We start from the raw sequence: 23406 nt of genomic DNA, 5'->3' as shown, positions 1-23406 counted from the left end.
TAAGGTTTCTATCTTTATTTACAGCATAGTAGATGTACAAAACCATAAAAATATACACACACACACACAAATAATCTATGAGAGGTGAGTACCTCACTTCTATTTTACAATACTTTTCATTGACTTATCTCATTTTAGTGTTACTCAGAAACATGTCATACTATTACATGCTCTCAATTATCAGAAGAGTTTACAGCTTGTCTTTGGTTGTTGGTTCACAATAAAAAATAAAATTAAAAAATAAAAATAAAACAACGGAAGAGTTGAGATGCCCTAATTTCATTTATACTCTTTTTTTTTTCAATATTTTGGATGCATGTTTTTAAAGTGATTTTCCATAATGTGGCAACCTGAAATAAGAGTTGCAGTCCTATTCTGTCGAACATCGCTACCGTACATTTCACCTAAAACTTTTTACATCATATACAAAACATTCATTGGGATAATTGCTTTTTGTGGTTCCACTACTTTCTTCGTAGTGCTAAAGTTCCCAAGTACAACATTTGTGCTATCATTGTTTCTCTCATTGTGTATCTTTGTCACTTGTAAAAGTAGTCTATGTTAAAACTACATACACACTCTATATACAATGTCACTGAGTTTCAGTATATGTTTACTTTGCTACTCACTTCTCATCAGAATGCCATCAGCAAAAGTCTCCTAGTGTTTGCAATGAGCAGGTTGAGCAATATTCAGTTTGATGAATACAGATAAGATGAACATAAAGAAGGCTTGTCAAACATCGTAATGCGACGTATACATTGAAAAGGTTATACAGTTAATGTAGTTGCTCCATTTTAATTCCAACACAAAGTGGCAGAAGTGATCCTGATGCTCTATCGAGGCCAGAATGTCCCCCTCCCCCCAACAAGTCCAGTTCAAAAGTCTGCTCTCTTATCTCTCCTCAGGATTGCTTGCATCATTATTAAGCATATAACTAGAGAAAACATTGAAACCGGACAAATACTGGCAGCTGCTTTAACTATTCATCAGCACGGTGTCATTCAGCACCTCCTTACGGACGAAGGAATCTCAGGACTTTGGAGCGTAGGAAGCGGATGAAGGATTTGGGGAACATTTCTCTGGATTCTTGTGCCGTGTAGTTGAAGAAGTTTTGTGGGTGAGCCAGAACATCGAATAAAGCCTTCATGAGCTTCTTATCCTACATAAGATCATAGGAAAAATATATAACGAACGGCAAAGCTAATGCATACAAATGGAATAAACATTGGGGTGATAAACTATAAATTAGCATAGTGACAGTCAAGAATATGCGTCATTAAATGTCTTTCATACGAAATTGCAGTCACTCAACACATATACACACTGGACACTTCTTCAGGTACAACAAAAAGTCAAATGACCCCCCCAAAATTCTGAATCCCTCAATAAATTCTCATGTCTAACATCAGCAAATCCTGAGGTAAGTTAAAGAGAATTGACTTTTACCAATGAGAAAGAACCTAAAAAATGAGGTTAGGTTTAGAAATCACCAGAAACCATTCGTGTCCAATCAGCTCAATTGCACAGATTTCATCCCTTATATCACAACTACTAGGGAGCATATTTAAAAAGTACCATGGGATTGTTATGGCATGTTGGACTGTATCAACATAACGGCAGTCACATTTCCCATTTATTATTGTGGCTGGAGTTTGCAGACGTGTAGAACAGCATGGCATATTCAGAGGCGTTCTTCATGTTTTCACTAGCTCATGTAACTAAATAAAGAATTTGTAATGACTCAGTCCTGTCCTACATCAATTCTACAATCAAACACACATATTGTTAAATGAATCCCTTCTGATCAAAATCTTGCAATATTTCTCTTTTTTTGAAAGCATTATTTTACATGTTGGATGCCATTTGCTATTTTTCATGTTGTGGTCACTGTGTGTGTTGTTATTGTAATATTTCAGTGTCATGTGAAAACAAGAAGTTGCTTCATCTTGAATTGGTGGTGGGCCTCTGGAGAAGCTAGCGGTGTGCTGCTGCTCCAAACCAAAACATATTTGTCCTTGTGGCTTGTACGGGAGGGTAGTTACGGTTTGCATGGATGTTTTCATCCTCATGGGAACAAGCACTCAACAATTTCAAAAGCTAAAATGAAACATGACTTTATTATTATTATCATTATTATTATTATTATTATTATTATTATGATGATTATTATTACAAATTAAATCCTGACTAATTTGTTTGAACTTTGCCACGAATGTTGACATGAGCAGATGCTGCTTGTAATTTTAGCTCTTTCCAAGAGAGGGCAGTGCACACTTGTACAAGCAAAGAAAAAAAAGAGAAACGGTTCTCAAATTTAGGACCGCCTCACACAAGGGATATTCCTAAAGACCGCAATAATAATGATAATAATAATGATTCCATTAAAACGGACCATGCATAAAAGTTAAATAAAAAATTGTAACTAAATAACCTTTTTTTAAATCAAGAAGTTCTTAAAAACTCAATGCAAATGTATAGTACATAAAATACAACTGAACTGTGTGGTACTGGATTTAAAAAAAGAAGGAAAAGATGTAGTCACTGTAACATTCTGCACATGAATTTAATGTTGTACCACATTTTGTAAATTTGTACTCAAATAATGATTTAATTAAAATGTTTTTTGTTTTTTTAAGTTCCATTAAAAAGTACCTTAATGAATGCGTGACAAACAAATATTTCACAATTATTAAATACATACATGTTGTGCCTAAAAGTTAAATACAACTGAACTCCACTCAGCTGTACTGGATTGAAAAAAAAGTTGAAATCCCTGTCACATGATTTAATTAGGGTATTCATTTGCATACCACCAGAGGAAGCCCACGTGTCATTGGGGGTACTCGTAGTATTCTTGAAGAATCACTGGTCAAACTTATCTTGGGCAACATTGACACCACATATAATGCTGCTGTACATTTATTTGGTGGATAAAGGCATAAGGTAGGATAAGGTATAAAGTGCCTGTGGAAAAAAATGAAAGAATTAAATGTATACCTTTAGAATCTCTTGATGATTCTCTGACGCATATAACCTGCCGTCCCTTACGATGTCCTCTATCAATTCCTGGTAGTCCTCTAAAATAATAAGTCCATCAAGAAAGTCATAAAGAGCATCTGAGCGTAATAAGAAACATTTGCATACATATAGACTTGAGAGCATCAAATTAATGGGACAAGAAATGCATTTTTTTTCCCCCCTGTCTTACCATCATATGTAACATACGGGACCTGGAATCCTTTCCCGCTGTTCCCCTCATTGGATCGGAATTGAATCCAGAGCCTCTTGGAGCGAGAGGTGAAGGCGATGGGACGCTCGTATGTCTGACACGTTTCGTAGGTCGTCACAGAGTTTAACAGAGCTGTGAAATTCAACCATATGACACTATATCAAGTATACATGTGCACAACATTCCATGTATTCTTTCATTCACTTTCTAGAGCACTGTTCCTCATTAGGGTCATGGATGCGCTTGAGCCTAAATGGCTGAAAGCAGGCCCAGTGACATGTCTTGCCCCTAGCATGAGTCGTCCCTCCCGATATAAAAGGACTTGAGCGCCTTTGTTTGCATCAGCAGTTATCCAGTGCAATTGCGTAGTGCAATCAGGTAAAATCATTCAGATAGTCAGCTTGTGTGGCCTCTCTAGAGTGCCTCGTTGTCAGCCGTGAGTGTGCGCATGTCACACGGGGAAAGATGGAATATCTTTTAATAAGTCAGACTTCACAGCCATCGTGTTGACCAGGGCTTTGGGCTAGTTTGGCAGCTTTAGAGCGACACACTGTCTGCCGTGAGATTGCATACACCACACAGAGAAAGGCTGAAGAGCAAGGAGGCAGAAATATATATATTTTTTAAAGTCTGACATGATAACCAACATGTGGACAGGGGCTTCGTGCTGGCATGGCCACTTAAGAGTGCCTCGTTGCGGTGTGAAGAAGCCTTGCGAGGAATACGATAGACATTCCAGCCACCTAAGTCTTCGTATGTGGATGTATTTTCACAGCTCAAACGTACTTATGTGTAAGTATAAGAAAGATGCTGGACTACCGTCATATCCATATTTCCAGGTCATAGTAGAGACTGACTAATAGTTGACAGCTGAACGGGGCGTATTTTCAGCAAATTCAGCGGACTTGATTTTTCATGGTTTTGAAGCCTCATTTTATACTGCATATCTGAAGATTATTTTTTTTTTATCATTTAAATTTGGTAGCAATGTTAACAACACTGTTTTCTGTACAGCAAGGGTGTCAAACTCATTTTTTGTCGGGGACCACATTGTAGTTTTGGTGTCCCACTGAGGGCCGTTATGACTGTGAATCACATATACACAACAAATTGATGGATAGCTAGTTCTGAAACTAGAAGCCGGTAAGTAATTGTTTGTTCAATTATTATCCAAGTTATTTTAAAGGGGAGGATTGGTAACAAATAATACATTGCATTATCTAATATCTCAGTGTTGTTAAAAGTGAAAACAATTTGCTAGAAACGTGAAGTTGACGCACATGATTCGCCTTCACGGGCCACATAAACGTAGGTTGCGGGCCAGATCTGGCCCCCGGGCCTTGACTTGTTTGACACCTGGGCTGTAGCGTGTCACATTGACTTTTCGAGGACTTTACATGTTAAATAAAACGGAGCTGTATTAAACAAATGTATTGTACTAGACTGAAAACAAGTTTAAGTCACAGTAGCATTATGGGAACAGACGGACACAAAGACTCACCGCTTTTCCTCATGACTAAGTAGTCACCACATTCATCCTCAATTGGCAGGAAGATTTCCGGCACCACAATAAGAATCCTGCGTTTGGGCGGCGGATTGATGGTCCACGTGCACTCCACGTTGGCAGGGTAGTTACCGGGATAGTTGGGGGACTCGATGTAGCCAGTGAAGTCTCCCAGCTCGCCTCCACACTGTCTGTCTGCAAAACAACACTGTTTCGTCAACTCTTTGGATTTGTACAACCCATCGAAAAACTTAATTGTGTACGCTCATACTTTTGCACTGCATAATGCTGGTAGAGCCATCAAAATCAGTGGAGGTGTTTCCCGGGCAGGCCACACAGTAGTTCTGACCAAACTCCACCTGAAAGGTGCCCGTGGGGCAGCGGATGCAGCGGTGCGTTGTTGTGTTGTAGTAGTGGCCGGGTGAGCACTGAACTACAAGGACCAGAACACAGATGTTAGTCAATCAAATCCTTCAGAATGTTGGATGCATAGACACACGCAACACACACACATACGTATACATATACACATACATATACACACATATATATACATACATATACACACATATATACTGTGTGCCCTGCGATTGGCAGGCAACCAATTCGGGGTGTCCCCCGCCTATCAAATCAAATTGTAAAATGACAAGAAATTCATCATACCCCCTCAAACTGAGCTGTACCGTATCGAATCAAATCAAATCAGAATCCCATGGAATCGAACTGAATTGAATCGTTTCACTTTAAAATGAACGTTCCTTGTACTGTATTGCACCCCATGTATCCAGATATGTATCAGATTCTCTTTTATTGGAGATATGCACACCCACATGTACGTACACAAACGTACTAATACATGGAACTTACGCTGGATATCAAGGACATCAAAGCCATAGTTTAGTATTTGAACACACAATGTAGTTGTTTACATAATGAGATTAAAAAAAAAGAAAGAAAGAAAAGACCAACCACAAGGGGGTTATAGGCCAGTATGACAAATAAGAAGCAGCATACCTTTGGTCTCACACTCTTGAAAGGTGACGGCACCACTGCGCTTGGTGACTAGGTTACCGCCACAAGGGAAGCAAGTGGTGCGTCCCACTTCCGGCTGGTACGATCCCAGAGGACACAACAGGCAAGGGGTGAAACCGTCATGGGAGAAATGCCCCGGGGGGCACTGACCTGAGAACACACACACACACACAACCGTCATAAGTTTAGCAAGAACGTATTTCTGTTTGGACCGATGTGTTGCAACTGCTTCCATGAAGACAAGAGAGCAGATGTTGGAAGGAATAATCATGTGTTTGTTTTGATTTGTTATCTCCAATCACATCACACATAGTAGCTGCTGGGTGACTAATACAAAGTAGGCGCCTCTGGGAGTGTACAGATAAATCTTCTTGTTTAGTCTGTCAGGGGAGATGTGGATTTAAGCTATGGCATCACGCCACACGCTGAGTGCGATAACGACAGGCGGGGAGACCAAAACATGGTGGCTCACCCTCAGCGTTTATTCCCAAAGAAGATAAGTTCATCTCTAAACTCAGCTTCTTTGGTCCGACACAAAGCGGAGAATTTCTGACACAGCATCCTTATCGAGGCACCGTCGCATCTTGTGTGGTTTCTCATCATGAAAAAGTTAGTTACAAGCTGGCCTTTGTATTGCCCAGCTTCATTATTTTGCTGTAAACGTTCATTCATTCACATTATGAAGTTGTAACAATCTTGAATTCATGCATCTCTAGGCCAACATTCTTATATTGGACTCCCTTTGGTGTCTTGTAGGGCCATCAAACTGGTAAATACGCTCAAGGAAAAAAAATTGAAATACCCAGCGGTGTGTTTAAGTCATTTTTGTCATAGTTATGTTTGTGACTGCGAGAACTATATAAATGTATAATCACCTCTTTTATCTATTATCCAAACCACTTATCCATAACTGCCCACACATTATATTGTTATACATTTTCTCAAAACAAATTGAATTTGAAATCAGAAGTGAAGAGAAATAGCACTAAGCAAACATTTGAATAGGCAGTAGACTGTCGGATGTTTGCGGTTCAACAATCACACATTCACTTGTTCGCAGATTTTTTTTTCTTTCTTTTTTTGGAAAGTATCCCCTGTTATTTTAAAATGTTAACAGCATTAACTCAGTCTGTAAAGGCTTGGGTTTTGGAGTCATTTTTTGTTATTCACTATGATAAATAGCCCATGCTTATTCACATCTGCATTCACAATTTTTGAGCAAATTTGAATTTTTAAATGTATTTATTTTTTAACTTTTGGGGTGACCCCTGCGATTGACAGATTTTTGCTATTCACATTCGGGCTTAGCCCCAATCCCTTCTCCCCTAACTATTGTATTTAGCCTATGTGGAAAACAGATTTGGTGAAAATAAACATTTGTAAAGTGTAGTAAAATTGCAGTATCATTTACCAAAATGAAAAGAACAAATCCATTTAGCAACAAACGTGGAGTAACCAGACCTCATGTAACCCTGTGCCTTGAGTTTGACACCTCAAGAGGGCTCCCTCTAGTGGCATGCGAAAGAATCAAGTATAGTTCAGTTGTATTTAACTTAAATTTAATACATACAGTATGTATTTAATCTTTAAGAACCGTTTGTAAACATTTGGTACAGATTTTCTTTAACTTTTATGTGCAATACAATCTAATTGAAAGTACAGCTTTCATTTTGTGATACTTAAGTGCTGCATTACTGTTAAAACTGTGCATAATGTCACAGTAGCTCACAATAATAATTAAATAGGAATAAAACCTCAGTCTCATTTTTGAATAACACTTACTAGCTACTGTATTCCAATGTTTGTCATGTAGGTGGATTTTTTTAAAAAAAACATTTGGAGGTGTTTTTTGGTGTTAAAGAGTTAAAGAACAACTTTGATGCTACATTTTTACCTCCGCACTCGGAGACGTTTCGAGCTCCGGCCAATTTGGCAACGTCCCTTCCTTCAGGTGTGGGGCACACTTCGCAGGACATCTGGCCCTCCTCGTCCTGATAGGTACCAGCTGGACATGTCACACACCTCCCCTGGTCGCCATCATAGTACATGCCAACACTGCAGCTCACTGTTGGACAGGTGGGGAGCGACATTGGTATTTAACACATAAGTGAAGAACCTTGCTCAAAAAAATAAAACTTATCACGCTTGTGTTTATTCGACAAAGTGAATGTTTTGTCTCGTGTGGGCAAAAACAAAAAATGCACATCCCCTGAATAAAAATAGTCCTGTAAAGTTGCATCTTGGTGTTAATGACCCGAGCTGGTGTCCTCACAAAACAAAAACAAAGAATTAGAAGAACCAAAGCTAAATGTTGTCTCCACTTGTAATTAACATCCATTTAAAAGACAGATCAGTATGTGGCGTGTCATTAGAGCACCCCACTGCAAAAGCCATGAGAGGGGAAGCCAGACAACAAATAAACCCATTTGCCCTGTGGCCACACAAATCAAACAGGCCTGACAACACGGCAGATTTACGCCATAAACACCGCACTTCAAGTGTGTAACAAGAACATAAAATTAAAGCAAGCCAGACTTCATCAGCACAGCAGCTGCCTTAAACAGGACCTGACGCACAAGTGACAAATCCCGCTATCTTTCAATCACGTGCTAATTCCCAGCAGATTTTCACATTTTAACACATCTTGGAAAAAGGAACGTACGGCATGATAAGTGCAGTTTATTTGAAAGCACTCACCGCCTCTTTTTTTTCCAGCAACAAGTATGTTCTAGTTTTGTATAACTTGGGGAAGTGATATTCCACGGAACCGACTGCAGTCTTTAAACATTGGAGAAAACAGCATTTCCTTTCCACACTCCACTTATCTCATCCTAACAAACAGATAACATTTTGGAAAATCGTTTCAGCATTACTAGATCTTTGACATCCAGTTTAAGGGCCATGCACTAAGTAGTGTGCTACTTATTCTCGCTAGTTTTCAACTCAGCCCACTCGTACGATGACTAGTGTATTGGTAAATGGATATCAGCGTCTTCTCCATTTCAATTCTCGTTAATGTAACCAAATTATATTGTAGATGCTCTTAAAATTAATAGACAGGTTTGCTTTTTCAACATGATTGCCAAAGGGCCCAAGTCATTTTTTAACTTTTTTGGAAAGCAAGAAACACAACAAACTTAAAGTGGAAGTCAACCCCCAATTTTATTTTTACAATATGTTATATGCGCCTCCACCATTCTGATTAATATTGTGTTTGTGGAATATGAGTTAAGCAGCAAAATCCACCCCTTTTAAGCCATCTCCGGGGGCGGCCATTTTGTCACAAATGACCTCACAGTTGCTCAGGGCTCAGGTAACGACCAATCACGGCTCACCTGTTTTCTGAAGCGGAGCAATGATTGGTCTTTATCTGAGCCGTGAGCAACTGTGATGTCATTTTCAGTTGACAGCAAGTGGCAAAATGGCCACAACCCTGAGATGGATTAAAACGGGTGAATTTGGCTGCTTAACTCATATTCCACAAATGCAATATTAATCAGAATACCGTGTTTAGACATGTGGAGGCGCATAGAACATATTATTGTGAAGAAAAGTTTTGGGTTGATTTTTAACAAACAAGAAGAGTCCCGTTGCCTTAATTCAATCTGTGTGGATTACCATTGCATCATGGGCCGAGAATCTAACAAACATAAATAAAAACATATTTTTAAAAGCAAGCACATGGATATTTGATGGTGATATTGAGACACTAAGTTAAAACTGACTTGGGCAACAATGCTTTAGGCTAACAATGTGTTTGTTCATAAGAAATAACTCCCAAATTCTGGTTTTAGTAAAGAAATGCGTAAAATTTGGTAAGACCAGAAATGGGCAGAGCAGTCAAAAATGTTACTCCAGTAAAAGTCCTATTACTTTAGAATAATATGACTGAAGTTAAATATATATTCCTCCAAATAATTACTTGAGCAAGAGTCAGTGCTATCAAGCACCAAAATATTGAGCCAGTTGACCATACATGAAGTATTTTTTTTTGTGTTCATCACACTTAATAGAATTGTGTGGAACATGACAGTAGAAATAATCGCTGCTTCTAATCAATTATTGTTTCCTTATAAGGCATTTAGGATATAAGTTACACCTAACAGCTATAATTTAAGAGGACAAACTAAGCACTGCATACCTCCTGCATGAGCCTACACATACGCGCAACACGTGAAGGTATGCATGCTCTCCCTCGGCAGTACCGCGAGGTAACGTGATGCAAGAAACGTCAGCATATCCCGTAAACAGCTGTCGGGGACACACATAAAATGTACAAAAGCGCTACGCCGAGCCATTACGAGCCGACGCAAATCTGATGCCAAATGCATTCGTGTAAAAAGCAGAGCGACAAAAGAGCGCCAGGCCTATCCGCAGCTGCCTCCGACTACTTGATGGAGCACGGCTGCTGTGCGTCACCAAATGACTTTTAATGTCGCCGTAAGCGCCCCAAACACTGAAGCAAATCAAAGAGTGCATTTTCCTCTTATCTCTTAAACGCTTAATTAGAGGGACCCTTTGCTTGGGTTCCTCCCACTCAGACTGATGCCTGTAATTAATTTAGGAACCACTGTGTGTTATTCTTAAGAACTCGACCCGAGAGAACAAATCGAGAATCCAGACCTTCCGTGCTCACAAAGGCATTAATTAATTTTGTGTGGTTCAGCAAATTGTTCAATTTTCCCCCCCTGAAAGAAAAGAAAAATATAATTCTCTCAAGAGCGGTTCGATTTTTGGAAGGCCCATTGTTTACCGTGAAAGAGCATGAGGAGCTATCATCGTATTGTCCTAACAGCTTTTATTTGACAGAGGAAAGCAGTCAGAGAAGAGACAGAGTGAGAGTGAAAGAAAGAAAAAACCTTGAAGCCTTTCAAATGCAAAGTGCGCGTCCATGGAGTCCTCCAATTGATGGCCCCAAAGAGGTTTAAAAGACCTTTCACCTCTATTCAAGCCCTCAGTCTTTGCCCACTTGATGACATAGGAAAACACTCGGGTATCACAGTGGTAAGGAGCTGAACCCAATAAAAGGGGTCAGCTTTCTGAATCGCCCCATTCTGAGCGGCCCAATCGCTGCTCGCGCCCATCAGGCCGGGGCCCAAACAGCTGATGCTAATTGATTCCCATGGTGTGGCTGAAGTCAATTCTCTTTAGCAGTTTAGTGGCTGGGGGTCATGCAAAGTGGCCCCAGCTGGGGGGCACTTTGGATGCAGGAGGAGAACGGGGGGCAATGAACAACAATCAAACTGCCAGCTTGAATCAACAGGACTTCCTAAACAACTTAAAAGCAAACAAGGGAAATTTAGTCACTTGTTATATTGAAGAGTTAACTCGAAACCTTTGAATGACGCCACAGTGATGACAACTCTACCAGCTCAAAAGATAGCAGCGGCCCATGTATGCAAATGAAGCCGAGCACACCGCAGAAGGCAGTCGAAAGTGAAAGCGCACCTCTCCAAACGCACTGGAGGCTGCCTTGTGGTAGAGCGCCTCGTCGCTCTGAGTGAGCTTTTCAATGAAAGGCACCAAACTGGAGAGCTAAGCCAAGGCGGGGGGTGGGGGAGGAGGAGGAGGAGGGGAAAATATAGCTCCTTTAAAGAGCTGGAGGTTAAGAATGCCTTTCACTCACCCCCACTCCACCTACGCCTCTTTTCTCCTGAATTACATGTCCGCCCCTGCCATGGCCAATAGACTGCTTAATGTTGACCTGAAAACATAGCACTTAAGGTCTTTCTTACTAACATAGATAAAGAAAACATCATTATCTATCAGCACCAAAAATGACAGACTCTTGAAAAAAAAAAATCAACACCTTTACCAAGGTTGAAATGTTTTGTTGGTTTGGAGTCCATAAGCCCAATTAGCAATTTACAAAACAACTACTTACTCAATACGTGTTCGTTTTATCTTTCAAGAAGGTATCCAATGTAAATAAAGACTCACACAAGTCCATTGAATTTTCTCGTCAGTTTTCTTTTCCATCTCTGAAGTTCAGGAATCATACAGTGATCAGATCTGGGCAGCTTTTCCATCCTCGCGAATGCTCTCACCCGAGACGGGCGAGGGCAGAAAAGGGGCACGGTCTAACATGCAGCCCTCACATTTATACTGTCTTCAAAATCTAAACATAATGTGGGCTGGTCTCCCCCCTGGCTGGCCCTGCCTATGGGGCTGATCTTCTCCAGCTGGTCCCGTGCTTAGATCAGGGCACGCTGACTCTGAGACTTTGAACTGATTATGCGATGTGTAATTCCCATTTTGGTGTTTGGTTAACCTGTTGGCTAATATAAAGCCATTCATATAGATCTAGATCCTTCACCAATAACAAAGTAAGATGCCTCATGTAGGGAGGATTTGCTGTCGGGAAGCCATCTTATACTGCTTTCTATGCGCATCTGTCAAAAAATGCGTTGAGAAGTGAGCCTAAAGAGGAATTTGGTAGTACTGTATAACAATGAACACAGGAGAAAAAGGTATACCAGTATACGACTACAACGAGGCACTCTAAAGCATAGCCAAGCCATCCCGAAGCTCTGACCGACACAGCTGTCAAATTAGAAAAATCCCAACCTCCCCACTCTTCCGACTTTCTCTGTGCACACTCAGGCCTAGGCACTGTATCGAGGCCTTCACGGTCAACTTGACTTGACTTGACTTGACTTAACAATGTGGCACTCTGAAACACCCACAACGGCCCAGCCGAAGCCCTGGTCCACACACTGGCTGTCAAGTCTGACTTTTTTTCATGGCTCAGGCAACGACCAATCATAGCACATCTGTTTTCTGAAGCTGAGCCATGATTGGTTGTTATCTGAGCATCTGTGATGTCATTTTCAGTGGACAGAAGTGGCAAAATGGCCGTCTCCAGACTGGCTAAAAACGAGTGGATTTTGCTGCTTAACTCATATTCCACAAACATGAATGAATCAGAAAGCCATGTTTCAAAAAAATATGTTTGGGTTGACTTCCTCTTAACTTTTATGTGCAATGCATTGTAACGGAATCATTATTTAAGTTTCAATCAATTTTCTCCCACCCGGATGTTCCCTGCTGCTATTTTATCTAAAAAAAAAAAAAAAACACACATTATAAAATTGCGTATTGTTGGGCATCTGGTCACCCTTTACTCATGTTGATAAATGACCATATTTATGATAAATATGGATGAAATTAAGCTAGATACAAAATAAAGTCAAAATGAAACTCACCACACCTCCTGCCCACCAGCACCTGTCCCGCCAAACAGTGTCCTGCCGCTTCCGCCGGCTGCGCCAGATTCTTGGCCAGCTCGTAGTCCGAGCCGGCAAAGTGGAGGTGGAACTGTTCCCGGTTGATTGACTTCCTCAGGGTGCGGATGGTCTTCCTCAGCCTTTTCTCAGAGCGTCGTCTCATACAGTTCACGTCGCAGCCGTCTGCTGAGAGAAGAGCTCGATAGCACAACTGTGTCCAAGGGGGGAGGAAAGATGTCACCGTTGTCCTTGGTGTCAATTGATGCCTTCCTTGGAGGCTTGCATGCAAATGTGGGCATGCATGGAGATAAAAACCCTCGAGATACAGACACACTCAAGTCATGTCATTCAAATGTAAACATGAGGACCTTGAGCCCCGAACTACAGCCCACCACCATTGCATCACACTCTAAACAGGAGATACTTGAACAGACAGCAACAGACAGACGAGACGAGGAAGCAAAGACTGCAGGCAGGAAGGCAGGCAGGCAGGCAGGCAGGCAGGCAGGCAGAGACCAACCTGTTACCTCCTCTAGGTTCACATCCAGCTCAAACTCGGCCGTGATGGACGAGCCGTCCTCCTCGGCCGCTTTCCTGCCGTGGCGGCTGCGCCCTCGGTGCGCCGACGAGGTGCAGCGCAAGCTCACGTAGCTGAACTGCACATTCTCGGTGAAGAGAAACCTGCTGTCTGTGGACGGCGAGAGAGCATCATCAATTGGCAGACAAGACAATCGATAAGTGCCATCGCCAAGGGCTGAAAATTGAGATCGAATGGGATGTCCGCGTTGCCATTAAGTCGTAGCACCGTGATCGCTTTAGTGGCGCACAGAAGCCCTTTACATGAACTGAAATATTCATACCACATGTGATCTATGGCAGAGTGGCCCCTAAGGAAGTCTTGCGCTAATTCCACCCTCGCTTGTCGCTGACAGACAAAGTGCCACCACATCACTTGGCCCACAAACTTCTTTCACATATGCATCTGCTTTTCGGTTTTGTTTTGAAGGAGCCATCATGTCTGATCTCGATCTTCCTTAGAGGGCAGCTCACAAATGTTCTCACTTCTTGGTATAACCGAATGTGTTTTGAAACAACAATTACCAAAGCTTTGTTTAAGAGCTGTGGTTGTTTTAGCCGTGATATTTTATTCGGCGCAGAATCGTCATCCTCTCGGCAAAAAATGCATCCAGGTGGGGATTTTCAGGTAAAGTGAAGCGAGAGAGAGGACAAAATGAGACAAGCGATTTGAACCATTGCGTCTAATATGTGTATAACTCGCAAATAAACAAACTTTAATGACTTAAAACTGCAGTTGTTTGTTTACATTCAAACTTCAGCTTGCAGCCATCGCAGGTTATGCGTACCCTCATACTGGTCTGTTCTCATTGGAGACTTAAATTGCGTTATCTAAAAGTGGAATGAACTACAATTAACGTAATTTAATTACTCTTTCACGACATTTAAATGGTGGTCCTTAACAAAACAGGCCTTCGACTTTTGTACAGTTCTGTATTCAATTTTTGCGCCTTTTTCACTAATTATTTTGGAGGAATCCTGTATTTCTCCAGCCCACCTTTTGAAGAGCCAACAGGGTCACCAAATGTGCTTCCTGAGTGCACCTTGTGTTGTATTGTTGCAACGTGTGTACCTGAGCGTGCTGAGTTCAAGCTCTCCCTGAGTCGCTCCTGGCTTCTTTTTAAGTTGCACTTGGTCGTGCCTGACTTGAATGTTGCTGTGGTCTTAATGCGAGGCACACCGGACAACTCTGGAGCTACACGGGGGGGGGGGGGGGGGTATCTTGTCATTTTGATCAAAGTAAACTTCCAGTAAAAACACTCAAAGCCTCAGTGGCGACAATCTTGCTTTGAATCGACTGTGTTTTGTACTTGCCGAAGCATTGCAAGCCACTGTTATTCTTTTGTGCGTCAGCCAAACAGGGCAGTGGCATTCCACAGGTCACAGTGTAGGAATCCTCCGTCCCTGAAAACACACACAAGACGCCGCGGCACATACAAACGTTAGGGCCACAAAGGCAAGCGGGCAGCATGTAGGAACACGATGCGTCTGTCTGCGGAAGGATGTTGACGACTATTTGCACAACAGATCCCACAGCGGGTTAATGTTTAAATCATGTTTTATAACAACACAGCACCATTGAGGTCTTGTTCACATTCTTGACTGCGGAGGCATGTCATTAAAATCAGGTGTAATTAAATGTACTAGACTAATAGTGTTTATAATGATTTTCAAGCAGAAAAGTGTCTTCATGTACAATCGGCTTGCCAGAAGGCATTCTTTTAATATCCTATTTGTGAACCACAAAAAAAAGCATTTTATTCCACATTCTTAGCATCCAGTTCAACTCATACACTGCCATTGACGGATTTACGTGTCTTTTCACAGTCTAGCCATTCAATCCTAGGAATTTATTTATATATATTTTTCAAATATTACGGTAAAAGAGATCCAAAAACGTCTGGCAGTGAATGAGTTAAGGTCCATGTACTAGTATGTCATTTTTCCTCACTAGTAAGATGATTAAGCACACTAATAGAACAACTGTGTCTTGCTAGCAACATATTGTTCACTACTAGTGCCACTTTAGACCTTGTATGCAATTAATATTTACTAGTAAACTACTGTGCTCCACTAGTAACACTACTGGGTCACACACTACTGTACTCCTGGACCCTATTAGTAACACAAAAAAGGCCACTAGTAGTATGACCACATTATTAAAATGTAACAGTAGTTGTCTGACTTGTATGGCAGCGATATCCTACACGTCTGCAGAAATGCCATTCAGTCGTGGAAAAACATTATGAGTAAGAAACAGTCATTCAACTACTGCGCTCTTGCTTGCCATAAGGCCGCATTAAGGTCCATGTGCTAGTACGTTCTTTGTTCTACTTACTAGTAGGCCAATTAAATGATACTAGTATGGTAAAACCGTGTACTAGTTGACATCTATGAGCTACTATTACTACTAGTGAGGCGCTAGACATTAACAAGTATAATTTTATCCAGGCCAGTCTACTAGTACCAAGAAATCTTACTAATAAACACCTGTGCTGCACTGGTTAAACTAAAAGCAACACCTAGTAGGCATGTGCCGTGCGCTAGTAGCATTATTATTAGGTGGAGCTCATTTCCTGTCCATGCCAGGTGTCCTGATTCTTTTGTCCACATAATGCGGTTGAATGTTTTTTTAGAGTGCAGCTTAGCCTCCGATTTAATTTGAATGAATCGGTTATAAGCAGAGGATGTGGATTTTGTGTGTGTGTGTGATCTTACAACTGCGGCATTATTCAAGGCCACGGTGGTGAATGGAGGAATGACAAATCCTTTTGAACGGCGTACAATATAAAGCAGATGCAGGAAGTGTTGCGTGGGCTACAAACGTTAAGCCATCACTGAAGTCAGGAACAGGCATGTGACTGCCTTTAGAAGCAGACATGTTTTTGTTTCAAGAAATTGGTGACAGTTTAGTGGTCGATTCAGAATTGGAGGACATTTTAAGTCCCCCCCCTCATGAAACTTCAAATAAACCATGCGTAAAATACAGATACAGGCACTTTTGGCATTAATTATAGTTGCCCTGAGACAAAATGTAACTGCAGCTTGAGTGAAAATTATTCCTTAAACTATCAAAAAGCTCTTACACACAGTTTAAAATTATTTTTTAGCACTTGTCCCTCCCTCATGTTGATCCATTTACATATCAAATACAACAAATAAAATCAGACGCTCACAAACAATCAATCACTCAATTTGCAGAGATATTTTAAATTGATATTTTAAATCATCAACTAAAGTTGTGACTCTCAACATATATGCTACCATGCTACTGACACACCTTTAGCCAACTAGAAGAAGATGGGGGTAAAAAGTGAGCAAAACGACAAAATTATGGTGCATTCTAAAAATAAATGAATCAATCAATGTTCTACTAGTACCCAACCGGTACTTTGGCTTGTATGTAGGACTGCTGGCTGCTATTTAGCAGCACCCAAAACAACTAAGAAAGGGTGCTAGATAGTATCTTATAGTTACTCAATTCTACACAAAAGCGGCTCCTGCTTGCAAGACAAAGAACCATTTGTTTACTATGTAAATGTTCTTTTTTTTGTGTGCGTGTAGACACAAACCAGCTAAGTGTTCCGACCACAGGTACACTGAAATGTGTTCTTGCTTCTACTGTATTTTTCACATTTTTTGTCACCATTTACAGCTGTAATGGATTGTGCCACTCAAACCAATACAACCTTGTTAATTCAAATCTGATAATATCAAGATTTTCTTTTTTGAGATTTTTTTTTAGGGGGGGTAACAAAGTTTGTTTTTAAACAGTTAGCATAGCAGCTAACACAGCTCACACGTACTAACATTAGCATTGAGTATTCAAATAAAGTCCAACTTTCTTTTTCAATTACTCAGCAATATTTTTGAAATATGCTTTATTTCAGGTGCCATAGTAACATGTAACAAGGTTGCGCCAGCCTTTAATTATCTCATAAAAATTGCACCCTTGATGTTTGAGTTGGACAATTCAAAGTATATGATGGTTTATGAGCTGTATTTCTTAAAAACATAAAACAAACTACATAAAATAATTCATTTTCTGAAAAACGTTGGTGCTTTAAATGTCCTGGAATTCCGCAATGACCCTTATACAACCAGCAGTGAAAACGGTTTCAATGTATTGAGCGACGCGCTTGATCCAACTCACCGCTGCTGATATGAACTTGAGACTGACACGTCAGGAAGCAGCGGTCGCCTCCCTCCTGCTTGCTACAGTTCAATGTAGGCTTCGAGGCGGCCTTCGCAGGTGGTGAACCCTCTGCCTCTAGATAGAAACCACAATAAAACTCCAAGGTAAAAGAGGAACGCGTTGGACGGGAGCAAGAGGAAGAGGAACCCAATATTTGGACAGCGACGACAGCTCGGCTCTGATTATTTTACAACCGCACATGAGAATCTGAGCGTGTGAGAATACAAGAGAAAAGAGAACAGAATTCCAAGTATCTCCTGTTTTTGTCCCACACTCCCTCCCCGTTTTCCAAAAATGTCATACATTTTTTTTTAAATGGCATCTTTGCAGAGGAGGCGTTGACTTACCAATACAGTCCTTTTTGTTCCAGTGGAGCTTGTAGCCAGGGTTGCAGGAGCATTCAAACCCGCCCTGGGTGTTCTCACAACCTTGCTCACAACCGCCATTGTTCACGCTGCATTCATTTATGTCTGAGAAAAGAGAGTGGAAGCAAGCTCATATTGAGAGTTGTTTCGAAAATCCTGCTCACCTCTTTTGGCTACGTAGACACAGTGCAGTTAATGCAACTTAATGTGAAATGAACTCCTCTCCATACCAATCAGGACCTAATATTATCGTCCATCAAAACCATATATTATCGTCTTTGTAAAGTGTTGATTTTGGAGAAACCTCATGAATGTGCAGTTGTATCTAATGTTGTGGCACAACAATGCCGTTTTTGCAAAAAGTGTCTTGACATAGCAAATATTTTCGAGCAATTTCACCCATGATTTTTTTTTTAAATGTTTGGTACAGTCAATGTTAAGGTCATAATTAGGCTAGACGGCCTGGGACTGATGCAGTTCCATTGATTTAAAAAAAAACAACAAAAAAAATACCCTTATTGTTCAATACAGCGCGCACCGAACCATGACTACTGTATCGAACAATTTGATACTTATATCATTGCACCCCTAATATATATGATTAGGGATATTTGGTTGAAATTTCAGGATGAAACAAAAATGCACTGTCAATAGATTAATATATTGAGAGATTCATTAATTATGATCTGTAATTAATTGAGCTAATTAATTTATTTTTTAATCTCACTTCAAAATTGCTGAGAAAAGCCCCAAAGCCCCCACCCACCCATTGTCTGTATGCATGTATCTGTATTTATGGTGTGTATCTTTTTTTCAATGACCCAGTCATTTGCCACCTTGAGGAACTTTTTTTCGCATTTATCAGCCAAGTCCCTGGTTTCTGTTTTCACGACAATCAGTTCAAAATGAGTTGAAGTTCCACTCACAGTCAATAGAGTGTCCACTCACCCCCAAATGACCGTGGTAGCAAGTTTAGGTCCAGTGGTCTGCAGTTATAGTAAATTTGTCCGAAGTCCCCCTGCCCCCCCCAACACATCAAGCTTGATTTTCTTTTCATCGTCATACATCTTGCTGATTTTTGTCATCACTGCAGTCCGGCACGGTGGTTGTTTGTATGATGGGTCATTGGACGCTGTTTGAAACACTTCAATTAATCTCGTCTTCAACTATGTTGATCGGCCTGCAGTTCATCGCTATTCACTTGGCAAGAACATTCGTCAGCTCATCGGTCGCAGACTTGCTCGTACGCGAGCTGTTCTCGAGTTTAGTTTGGCGAAGAGCTGGGCAATGACACGCTACATTAGCGTCTTCGTTGCTATCATTAGCTGTGGCTTTAGTCACGGCTGGTTACTTTGCATTTATGTGGTTGGCTTGAACTGCTCCTTTGGTAAGCAAAGGCCTTCTCACAAAGAAGGCATATCACTGCCTTTACAATAGTGCCATCAGGGCGTTTTTTAAATTTACCATTCGTCAGACTAACAACTCTCACATGTTCCTCCATTTTCATGTCTTATCTCTGCTCCTGAACTTGTCCTCCCACTTAAAATAGGGGCCTATTTTTTATTTATTCACATCTATATTTATTAATACTTGTGCATTAAGGCCTTTTATTGTCTTTATTTATTGTCGACTGTTTGTAAAGTGCTTTGTTACAGTTCTAGCTGTTATGAAAAATCACAGAGGTGGGTAATAACGAGTTACATTTACTTGAGTAGGTTTTGGGAAATTTTGTACTTCTAGGAGTAGTTTTAAATCACTATACTTTTTACTTTTACTTGAGTAGATTTGTGAAGAAGAAACGAAGAAACTGTACTCTTATTCCGCTACATTACATTAGGCTACATTGAACCCGTTACTTAAATCTCCTCCCTCTCCCTCTCTCTCTCTCTCTCTCTCTCAGTGAAAGGCGCATTTATTTTGTCAGAGACCTGCGCCAGGCTCTACCATGTACCACAAAGAGTTGTTTTCGGATGAAACTGATCGAAAATGTCGGCATCTGCAGCCTGAGGTAGACGAATCACAGCTTCACTGCAAGAACCTTGAGAGCCAACTACTGTGAAATCTTAATAGTGACATCACTGAGTGATTCTTTGGGAAAAATATTTGCTTTGCATGTTTTGTCACATACACACAGACTGAAACACACACACCCCGATACACGCACACACACACACACACACACACAGTTTATACGAGTTCATATGGGCTACCTTGCTCTGCCTGCGGAGCCTGTTAAAAAAAAAGTACACGGGCTGAAATTTTGTGCTACTTGTGCTTAATTTATTTCTTTTATTTATACTATTATTGTTTTATTGTTTATTAAAGTACTTGAATTTACCTTAAGATTATTTTAAGATATTCTTTAATTAAATGGAATTCATTTTATTGATTGGATGGACTTTAATTTGCCTGAAGATGATTATTTTGTATTTTTGTCTGATTGAATGGTTGCTTAAAAAAAATGAATAAATAAATGAGACGTTGCTACAGTTACTCAGTACTTTTTTACTTTTACTCAAGTAATTATTTGGATGACGACTTTTTACTTGAGTCATATTATTCTGAAGTAACAGTACTTTTACTTGAGTACCATGTTTGGCTACTCTACCCACCTCTGGAAATGCGCTATATAAATAAAATTGTATTGTATTGTATTATGCCAAACACAATGGCTGCTAATCAGTGTCCAATTCAGGTTGTGACATTGACCAGTTTTTTACACCCGCAACAAATCAAGCACAAGCCCCATGCATCAAAATGGATCTCATCATCATACAGAAACAGTAAAGTTATAGATTAAAAATTAGATTAATGCGATTAAAAAAAATAAATGCTTTAACTCTGACTGTAATTAATTGATTGCAATTAATGTACTCATTTGACACCCTTAATACATAAATTTGTAAATATTTTCAAATGTTAGGCTAAAAGACGATCTGAAAATGTCTGGCAGTGTTAATTTGACCTTCCCTAAAATTGTGAACGCACACGTCCAGCTGTTGAATGTTTCAGTCCTTCTTGCACACTTTGCTTTTTTTTAACAAGGACCTGAAAGTGAAAATTTTACAAAAGGTGTTTGATTAATGAATGCATTTCCTAGTTACTGTATGACTGGTATTCAAACAGTCCTCTTCATCATGTTGTTCACATATTGACATGATTTCTCAGAAAGAAATGGCCACTGAGTTTAGAGTGTCACAGTGTCATCGGCAGGTTGCAACAGAGGTAGAGTCACAAAAAGCCACAGAAGAGGTCACTCTTAAAAATGTTTGAGACAAACCTTGGGGACACCCCGTGGTATACTGAAACACTGAACAGTTGAACTTGTGTATCCAAAAGTTTAGAGATGGTCAAACTAAGATCACCTGTGTAGGTGAGAGTGCATTTCAACCTACAATATTCCTAACATTCTGAGAGTAGTGCAACTTTCTTTGTGCATTCACAAGCCTCATCCTCCACCCAACCTGATCTCACCTCCACAGTGGGCCAGTCCGTACATGGTGTAGCCTTTGTTGCACAGACACTGAAAGCTACCGGGGGAGTTGACGCACGTGTGATCACACGTCCGCTCAAAGAAGCACTCGTCTATATCTGTAATCAAAAACCGATCACATGACCTAAAAGCAGGGTACTGTTCTTGAGGAGGGATTTCCCATCCACACAGACAAACAGGTGCATTTGAATTAATGCTCAAACAGCTCTGGCTTTGACAATAATTACAAAGGAGAAGAAAGAAATATTTTACCCAGAAGCTGTGCAGCTACTATCAGTCGAGCATGGGTTACGTTGCACATCATATACTTGCTAGGATGTAAAAGCTTTGCTTATGACGGCATCTTAACATAGCACTTAATAGAGAACACATTGATACAAGTCTTTCTTCAAAATGACTAAATCAATCTGAAAAATCAGCATTCAGTAATCTCTGATTACAATACAGCATACACAGTCAGTGACAAGTGACAGCAAGCAAATGGAGGGAATATTGTCAGTATTCTCGGTTATTATGTATTATTATTCCACATTGACTGGAAATCACGAAAATTAACACACAGCAGAAGACAGAGACGGACAGGGCATCACAATGAATATATATACGTTTTCCTGAGTTTTGCATTATCATCTTCATATTGTTTCTAGGTGAATTATAAAATAAATTGGAATACAATTATTCGATGCCAAAAACAACAAAAGACACAATTAGAAGCACAGAACTACATGTACAACTTAGATAAATTGCAATCATTCATTCCCAACAGTCAATTATCTTTATTTCATAGTGTCGCTGATTTGGCTGTTTCTTTCTTTTAACAATCAGATTCACCACTTTGCGCCTTCACGAAGGCTCAGAGTGATGTCGGCATTTTTCAGTCCTCTGATTGGTTCAGCTAAATAGTCTGCTAAGCTTACCGGGGGCAGCCATTTTGTCATTTCTGTCAACTGAAAATGACATCACAACTACTCAGGGCTCAGGTGACGACCAATCACAGCTCAGCTTCAGAAAACCGGTCAGCCGTGATTGGTCGTTACCGAAGCCCTCAGTAGTTGTGATGTCATTTTCAGTCGACAGAAGTGACAAAGTGGCCGCCCCCAGGGATGGCTAAAAACGGGTGGATTAACTCTTATTCCACAAACGCAATGTTTGTATCAGAATGCCTTGTTTCAACTAGTGGGCATGCATAGAACATATTCTTGAAAAAAATATATTTGGGTCGACTCCCTCTTTAAGTGCCCAATGAAGGTCCAGGTCCGAAATTTGCCCTAATTTTTACATAGTATACAATATAGTTCTGAAGTAATTTGATGAGCGAAACGAAAGCCCTCCAATTGAAAAATGTCCTTTATTGAGAAAATAAAACAAACATACAAAAAGCAATTGTTGTTTTCTTATACTTCTTATACTATATTTGAAGGCGGTATTGGTCAGTTGAATTATTTTAACACAACAAAACGGGATTATTTTGCATCTTGACTGATTATGAGCATCCTTCCTTGTTGTCATTATCTAAAGTGAAATCTGCCAATCAGAACATTTCCACCGCCCTGTATGACGTAACACCAAATTCAGAACTTTTATAGTTTAAAAAAAAAATAAAATTTTTTAACTAATAATCAACTTTCACTTATCTTTTTAAATTCTCACAGAGTTAAAAATGTTTAAATGTTACTTTGCCAAACATTAATTGGACCCAACAACAGATTATTCCCATTTCCATTATTTCCTACAAGGAAATGTATTTTAACATTCCAACACATTGCTGTCCTGGGATGGATTT

General features: G+C 40.2%; 1 protein-coding gene across 5 annotated transcripts in view; it reads right to left on the bottom strand.

The window, feature by feature from the left end:
* scube2 (signal peptide, CUB domain, EGF-like 2) overlaps nt 1-23406 on the bottom strand; it is a 39319-nt gene continuing 15913 nt past the window's right edge. For 2 of the 5 annotated variants that reach the window (XM_086026254.1, XM_086026255.1), the window contains exons 10-23: nt 21605-21721; nt 18113-18235; nt 17724-17840; nt 14885-14974; nt 14643-14765; nt 13515-13682; nt 12974-13180; nt 7663-7833; nt 5751-5918; nt 5008-5169; nt 4734-4931; nt 3212-3364; nt 3001-3080; nt 1-1162 (exon numbers count right to left, since the gene is read on the bottom strand). In XM_086026254.1, coding sequence (XP_085882380.1) covers nt 1016-1162; nt 3001-3080; nt 3212-3364; nt 4734-4931; nt 5008-5169; nt 5751-5918; nt 7663-7833; nt 12974-13180; nt 13515-13682; nt 14643-14765; nt 14885-14974; nt 17724-17840; nt 18113-18235; nt 21605-21721 — 2024 coding nt within the window. In that variant the 3' untranslated portion in view covers nt 1-1015. The remainder of the gene's footprint in view (nt 1163-3000; nt 3081-3211; nt 3365-4733; nt 4932-5007; nt 5170-5750; nt 5919-7662; nt 7834-12973; nt 13181-13514; nt 13683-14642; nt 14766-14884; nt 14975-17723; nt 17841-18112; nt 18236-21604; nt 21722-23406) is intronic. The other 3 variants (XM_086026256.1, XM_086026257.1, XM_086026258.1) reach the window with 3 other exon arrangements.

Source organism: Filicampus tigris, chromosome 3 (assembly GCF_054856515.1).
Source record: "Filicampus tigris isolate MCC_2025a chromosome 3, RoL_Ftig_1.0, whole genome shotgun sequence".
Lineage (NCBI taxonomy): Eukaryota > Metazoa > Chordata > Actinopteri > Syngnathiformes > Syngnathidae > Filicampus > Filicampus tigris.
The sequence above is the reverse complement of the archived record's forward strand: the minus strand, read 5'-3'. Positions and strand labels throughout refer to the sequence as shown.